Genomic DNA, 8,347 nt, shown 5'->3' with positions numbered 1-8,347 from the left:
CCCCTAAGTGTCTTGGGTTTGATCTTATATTTAGAGAAGAATGTAAATTAAAAATAAAGTAAAACAATTAAAAATAATAGATAATGTACCAAAAGCAAAATTCTGCAGATGCTGGAAATTGAAAACAACAAATTTTTGGGTATTCCACCCAGTTCTGAGGAACCCGAAATGTTGACTTGGGTTCACTCGACAGATGCTGCCTGACCTGCTGAGTGTTTCCAGTGTTTTCTGTGCTCCATTATTTCTACTTATACTGTGAGAGACTCCACCAAGTGCTTGGTGTTCTACAATACTGAAAAAATGGATAGCGATTTAAAAGTGTGATCTAATCACAAAATACATTGATTAAATAATTAACTATATATACACATATAAACAGATTGACCAAAGATACCCCAATTATGATTAGTATTTTATTAAATGTAATACTACATATAATTACACATCAACAACACATGTGTAACATTAATACTTATATTTCCATACATTGGTCAGGATCTGAATATATAAAACACAAAGCAAGATTTGAAACCTAACAAGTCAAAGCTAATCTTAGAGAAATTTCAATGTAATGAGCAGCACAAATGTTCTATGATGCCAGAAGTATGTATTTTCAAACCATGCATTTGATAAATTCTTGTGAACAAAATCTACAATTATTTTGCATATTAGCAAAAACAAAAATTCTTTTCGGAACTATTTTGATAGATATGGGTATATTTAAGCTCTTAAAGAATGGCGTATTGATTCAGTACGCAAAAGGTTAATAGCAGATTTATTGAGAAAAACTATTTGCATTATACAGCCTGATAAGATTCTGATTCCAGTGACTGTCTATTTATTTCAGTTGAGATTTCTCTAGTAACTTGTTGGAGTTCTTGTCCATTTGATTCTGAAGTCCAGTTGGCTAAAAGATCACTGAAATCAGGTGTGCTGGTATGAAGGATGCAGCCAGGCATGGGAGAAATGGGCTCTCTCCAGAAAGATAAAGGAAGCCTTCGTCTGTGCATTGGGATCATATTGGCATATTTTCTATCCAGTTTTTGTCTCCTGCTGTCTCTCCTGTTCAAGATTGTTTGTTTCATGTACTTGTGCAAACCATATTCAAAAAGCTCTGCCAGGGGCCCTAATTTTTTAATGCTTTCTCTCTCACAGATTAACTTCAATGCCTGAATGTCTATTTCTCTGGGAGGCGTTAAAGGTACATGGGATTCCTCCTCTTCTTGATCTCCATCTTGTGCAATTCTGATTAGATCTGCATAGTACAGCTCTCTGCCTGATTTACCAGAAGAAAATCTGTCTTCGTAAATATTGCAAGCATCAGGATCATCATCTTTGTTTCTTCTGCCAAAGTACTTCTGGATATCATTGTTGATTAACTCAGTAAACCTCAGTAGCTGCATTGTGGTGTCAGTGCTGTTTACTACAGGAGTGAATGACTGGCGTGCAGGACTCCAGTTTTCACTTTCAGTGCATTTGGTGATGGATCCTGATACTTTCTCTTCGCTGTCATCTTCCAACTCTTCCTCTTCCTCAGATGTTTCCTGGAAATCCATGTCCTGATGAACACTGAGATTTAGAAAAGGAAGCTGAAAAGTAGGAACTAGTCTAAAATCTGACATGTTCTTGATCACACCTGCTGCCATGGCTTTCTTATCTCGCTTCTGGCTCTTGCTTGTATCAGCCCCTGAACACAATTTAAAAAAATATACATATAGTATTGTAATGATTTTACAGTGCATGGGGAAACAGATAATCAATCAGATATTAATTGGAAAATAAATAGCACACAAGGTGAAACTACTGTTAGAATACCGTTAATATTGTTTCAACATAGAACAGTTAATTATCAATAAATTAGAATCATTAATCTGGTAATTGGTGTAATAAACCAGTTACTTCTGTGTTCTATTAAAAGCATTTGCTTAGTTTGAAATATTAAAATATTTTAAATGAATAAAGTCCTCAAAAGTAGTCAAGTGTAAATTTTTTTAAACGATTTTCATTATAAGAATTTTAACAGACATTTTAATTTGACATGCAAATCTATTAATCAATTGAAAAGTCCACCTTACTGTTAACTGATTTTTCTTTAGTACTCCTAACTTGATTTTACAAAGTGCATACTCCCTTAACAACAAGTGTGTTTTTAATACAGCTCCTAGAAAATGAGCAATTTCCAAAATGGTTATCATCCTTTCTTAATGTTACTGCTAATGCTTAAATCTTAAACAACAGTGTTTGCTGAGAGCTTTACTTTAGTTTTAATGGTTCAGGAAATCGTTTATAAAAATAGTAAAAAGGTGGTAGTTGTTCCAAAGCTCTTACCTGAATGATATACTCAGACTGGAGAGACACACCAAAGAGCTACCCTGCTATAGCAGTTCCACACCTGTGATTAATGCATTTATAGTTTTGCATGGACTGACATTTGACAAATATTTGGTGGGAGTATTGTAATAGTAGACTTTGTAAACAGAGCTTTGGTTTGTTTTAGCACCCAGCAACCAGAGAGTGTTGAAGAAAACAAATCAGAAGGGCGGAAGATAGGCTTTAGCTTAATGGTCTGCTTGCCAGGGAATTTTCAAGTGCTGTTCCTGTAAATTCAGCTATTAAATATCCATGTCACAGATGTAAAACTGGTCTGCACGCTCGGCCAAAGGGTCTTTATCAACTCTTCTGACTTGTGCTCAAATCAGGTGAGTCAAATAGGCGTAAAATTGAATTTCACGGTATTTTGACTTGTTGAGTAGGCACATTTAAGGAACATAATTGTTATCATACAATCGGTGTTTAAAGAGGATGGGTGGCAATAATTTAAAAAACTTCTGCATGATCAAATGCTCTGCAATGTGGTCTGTTGAATCATGCATACATCTAAACAAAAAGCAAATCAAACAGGTTTTTAAAAATTAAATCAAACATAAATTAATGAACATTAAATATTTTAAAATCATGTATGATAGGATTTTTTTTAAAGAGTAAAGGTTGACTAAAGGGTACTGCAACTTTACTATAAAAACAAAACTAATAGATACTTTGCAATATAGAATATTTTTTTCTGGATTTCTGTTTAGATTTGTGTTTTTACTTAATGCACTGTTTAATTGTCAAACATATTAATTGTACAAATATGAAATAACATCAAAGCAAAACAAAATGATAATAGTAAGCATTACGGGGAGTGTAACACAGTCAGAGGGAGGCCGGGACTGGGGAGCCCCAAGGACTCCGTGCAGGGCCTGACGGGATCACTCCTGCTCCTCCTGGCCCACAAGAAGTCCTAAAAGAAGCAAATTTTTTAAACTTACCTTTGCCTCTTTGGCCAATTGGCTCATCCTGCCGTGGACATGAGGTTAAAGTTACATTGCAGCACTGATAATGTCATCGGCCCGCTACTTTTGAATGCGACTTGGGACTTTCCTACTTCTCATCCAAATACTGCCCCTCAATGACATCATCCGAAAACACAATGGCCGGAATTTTGAGGAGGAAGGTGGGTTGGGGGCAGGGGGGCTCCGAGGCCGAGTTTCCCACAGGCCCTGCTGACTTTAACGGCAGAGCCTGATTTGCATGCGAGGCCTCGGTTTCCTGTCGGCAGCCAGCCAGATTAAGAGGTTGGCTGGCTCCGGGTGGGTAAGCCTGCGACACTAGGCCGCACAGAGGAGGGAGGGTTCACGTGGGGGCCGGGGCATTAAATGGATCGGGGTGGGGGGATGGAAAAGAGAGGATCGGGGCCAGATGAAGGGGAGCTGGTTAAGGGAAGATCTTGGCCGAACACTGGAGGATTGGTGAGGGGGAGAGAAGATTGTGGCCAGCCACTGGAGGAACGTGGCCGGCCTCCGGAGGATCGTGGTCAGCCTCCGGAGGATTGTGGCCAGCCGCAGCAACATCGCCTAGGCCCAAAGCTCTGGAATTCGCTCCCTAAAGCTCTCCACTCTGCTACACCTCTCCTCCTTTAAACACTCCTTTAAACCTAACTCTTTAACCAAGCCTTTGGTCACCTGTTCTAATACCTCCTTATATTTGATAATGCTTCTGTTAACTGCCGTGAAACATTTTACAACATTAAAGGCGCTATATAAATGAAAGTTGTTGTTAGAGGGAGCCTTGGCCATTGCATGATTTGCCGTCATAAAATTTACGACAGCCAAGAACATGGCAGGGGCACCGGGAGTTAGATTTTTCAAATTTTAAACCCTCCCATGCACCAGTCTCGCTGAATGAGGAGGTTTTAAATTCCAGCCAAAATGTTTGTACTCTTAAATACTGTACCATATTTTCAAGCATTGATTAAATAACTATCTAAGAGTGAGTTGCAATGCAGTAATTGTGTTTGAGTTTGCAATTTTATGAATGTTATTTTAATCGTTACCGAGTTTTTATTTTCTGCAATATAGTCCTGTAAGCATGCAATTATATCTCACCGTTTACAATGGTACCAATGTCCCTGTTAAGCTAATCCAGAGTATGTTGATGTAAAAAAAATGATGCAAGCAGATTGTGAATGAAATGAAATATTGGACAAAAATTTGAAATTAAATATTAGGCTGATGCCATGTATTGGAATGGACCCAAACTGTGCCATGGGTTAACAGACCCATTTCCCTCTCTCCTGCCACCAATCCCTCCCCAAATGACTGCGGTCATTTTTCTAACTTAAAAATAGCTGCCATCCCCATACCATTAAATTTGTCTGCAGGTAGCTGAGCCATTCCACCTGAAAACTATTAGAGTTCCGTTCTGCATTAATATGTTTAACTGTGTTTCCACTATTTTTACAGTGCCATGTATAGCACTTGAGTTTTATCACCAATGGAGCAGAGTTGGTTCTGTTAGTATGGGGTAGTTGTATCTGGTCATATATTCCTTCTACTTATCAAGGTAAGCCTTGCAAGAGGTAATAGTGCATTTTATATCTATTTGGCTTGATACAGATTCAGGCCTACTCATTTCTTGGTCCTCGGCATTGCAAAGTATACCTTATAAATGGATCAAGTACCTTATTATTGGATAATAGGCTGAAGCTATTTAACAATGAGTTGAAGTCAGTGTGGAAAATGTTTTCAGCACTCAATTAATAGAAGAACCCTTTATATTAGAGCTTTAGACTGAAGGTTCCATTAACTTCATGTAATCTATATTTCTATATCTTGGATTACAGCCATCCGTGGTTTGATCGGGATTGCACATGTCCTGACAGATTCCTAAATCTGCACATTTAGTCACAGAGTGCTGATTTCACTTTTTAGATTGGTTTATTTTGGGTCAAAATTTCTTCATATTTATTTAGGATCACTTCAATAAGGTTCATTATCTACATCGAACATTCCATTATTTCAGTACTGCAAGCAAATCAGAGAAGTCCCTATAAAGACATTGTTCTCATAAGATAGTCTTCTCAAATTCATGACCGAATGGTCAAGGCCCTTTCAATTTCCTACCATATTATTTCTTAACTGGGACACTAAAGGCTTCATTTTGGAGAATAGTCACAAAATGAAGAATGCTTGAGGTTAGTAACTTTTTGGGGAAAGGGAAATACCAGGTAAAGGGTAAGAAAACCAACATTTTAAAATCATGTAACATAATGGTATAACACTAATACAAGATATTACAAAGACATTCAGAATAAATTAATATCTATATCCCTGTATGTGCTCAAAACTAGGATATTGTCTCCACATTAATCCAAATCTAAAATACGTCCCAGGTAACCTTTTCTCCTTTAGAAATTGGTACCATTTTGATTCCATTTACATTTTTAGCTTCTGTACTTTTGTGTTGTATTATAATACATTTTTTCTTTTAAGTTCTGTGGGTCATTTGCTGTATTACAACCAGTTATACATCTACTTAAAGAATTGTAGCAATTTTTTTTTACAAAGAATTACATCAAAATTAAAATATATTTTAATTGTTCTGTGCCTGAAAAGATACAAATCTTTCATTCTTTTTAACGATTTGAAGTCTCACCTTGTTTTATTCAGGTATCTTGCTTCAAGTATAGATGTATTCATTGACTGAATATTTGACCATCTGCTGACTATAAAGCCTCTAATGATCCAATAGCATAGTATGTACTTGCTGGAGCATATGTCCTAGCAGATGCTGCCCTGGATGTGCTCTCCAATACCTGGTATTTATAACAAAATGAGACATTTGAACCACATGTCTTATCTTTGTATCAGATTATGGCTTAAACCTTCTTCTTTGCTTTCTGTGTTCCTTTGTCTAAAGAAAGAGTGTTGCCTTGCCTGCCCTCATGTGAGCTCCATTTGTACCTCACCACATTCTCATGTACTAGTTTCACAGCTTTGACAACGTTTGCTCTTATTTTATCAGAAATTGTGTGAATTCTGCAGATGGAAAAATCACATGGCTTTTTTTTTGCCAAAGTTTTGATTCTTCTATTGTTTCCATAATCCTCTGCCTTACTGGGTCATGAATCAGCTATGGCTAAGATATCAGGTTGGTGATCTACTCGGGTGTCCTGCCAGCGTAACTGAGTTGGCCACAAGGAGGCCTAGAATAGTGGCAGGGAGATGATTCTTCCCTCTGATTTTACTTCCATTTGCATCTCTATACAGCAATGTGACTGAGATCAGAATCTCAGTAGAGTGAAGATCAAATGCATGTTTTTGCTGCACTGTGCACATAACATAGATATCAACGTATTAAAGTGACTTTGAAATATTCAGACTGAAATTTTCACAAAATACTGATTCTTCCTGTTCTCTCTCCCCACAATCTCCTCCACTTTGACTACTTTTTTTAGTTTTGAAAAATAATCGTCCAAAAAAGAGACTTTATTATTCTGTCCTGAATATTATATGGTGTTTGCATAATTACATCCCATTTATCTCCTAAGAAGAAAATCAATAGCTGCAAAATGTCAGAACGCTGGCGCAACAATAAATTACATGATCTATTAAGTACACAAGCCTGCTACAAGCTCCATACCTTGGCCACCAGGATTTCCTTTCCTGATGAAAACTATTTATTCTGTATATATCTGTGAACAGTTTACTAGGTGTGATATAGGACCAATGCAAAGGTTTACACTCATCCAATATCTGTACAGCAAATGTTAGAGGTACCAGCAAATTTTTAATGAACACTAGTAGGGCTAGAAATTCGTTATAGCCCAGGAATGGGTGGTATCATTAGAAAAGTTGGAGAATTAGCGCCAGGCATAAATGCTTTAGACTGCACACAAAATTCATCCTCGCTGCTCAATATAATGATTGGAGTCTTAAATCAAGTCTTAAAACCCAAGCTCATTGGTGTTAGACTTAAAGGGTGGCTCAATATCGGGTGCAGTCTAATCGCAACTCCTCATTGTCACAGGCTTTTTTCACTACTTAAAGCGGAGGTTCATTGATGCTGCAGCACCTCATTCTCAGCACTGTTGGCTGTACAGCTGCCTCAGCAAGCAGAAACAGAACAAGGAGAAGGAGCCAGAGGACTGAAGCAGGTGTGCTCATAGCAGGTATGTGCATCAGGGAGAGAGCCCGTAGATTCTCCGATGAAGCATTAGAGGCATTGGTTTTCACTGTGGAGAGACAGAGGGTGGTGCTCTACCTGACAAGTGGCAGGAGGCCCTTGCCACAAGTCTTCCACACCATGTGGAGGGACGTAGTACAGCACGTCTCGGGCAGCACTGTGGTGCCCAGGACCCCCACACAGTGCAGGAAGAAATTTAACAACCTCACTCGGGTGGCCAGGGTGATTAAATGCTTCAACAAATGCTACATATCACCACCTGTACCACAATCTTCATACACTGTCCAAAGCACTACACCCCCAGCACTCACCCACCAACAATCTCTACCTAGCAGCACTCACACCCACATCTCACACCTTGCACACAATGACAGCTATTCAACTATGGCAGGCACAAGGGCCATTGGTTATTAGAATTCCTGTGATATGTTTATAGATACATTTATTAATGGTGTTTGGAATATTTTGTGGTCTCTCTCATTTCACTGTTGTGCCCAGGAGGACGCTGTGATACGCCATGAGATAGGGATTGTATGATGGGGATGTGGTGAGCTACGGGGATCTGGGGTTTCATTCATGTGAATCGGAGTCTGATGAGCCAGTCATGGACAGCTTGTCCAGAAGACCGATTGTCTCGCTGCCTCCTCTCCTCCTCCTCCTCCTCCTCCTCCTCATCCCCCTCTGCCTTCTCCTCCTCCTGAGGTGGTCCCACAATCCCTGGTGGCAAGGGCTGTGCCCTCATGATGGCCATATTGTGGAGCATGCAGCAGACCACCACGAAATGGGACCCCCACTCAGCTGAGTACTGGAGGGCTCCTCCTGAGCAGTCAAGGCAGCAGAA

General features: G+C 39.0%; 1 protein-coding gene across 1 annotated transcript; it reads right to left on the bottom strand.

The window, feature by feature from the left end:
* Window positions 1-431: 431 nt before the first annotated feature.
* Window positions 432-2,418, bottom strand: percc1 (proline and glutamate rich with coiled coil 1). The gene is made up of 2 exons (XM_086002267.1): window positions 2,329-2,418; window positions 432-1,687 (listed from the first exon to the last, which is right to left on the bottom strand). The coding sequence occupies exon 2, from the start codon at window positions 1,644-1,646 to the stop codon at window positions 798-800; it is 849 nt and encodes a 282-aa protein (XP_085858393.1). The 5' UTR covers window positions 1,647-1,687; window positions 2,329-2,418; the 3' UTR covers window positions 432-797.
* Between the last annotated feature and the right edge of the window lie 5,929 nt (window positions 2,419-8,347).

Source organism: Somniosus microcephalus, chromosome 11 (assembly GCF_052327205.1).
Source record: "Somniosus microcephalus isolate GS21.2 chromosome 11, FLI_Smic_1.0, whole genome shotgun sequence".
NCBI classification, from domain to species: Eukaryota; Metazoa; Chordata; class Chondrichthyes; order Squaliformes; family Somniosidae; genus Somniosus; species Somniosus microcephalus.
Note: the sequence above shows the minus strand (reverse complement) of the source record. Positions and strands in the feature narration are given on the sequence as shown.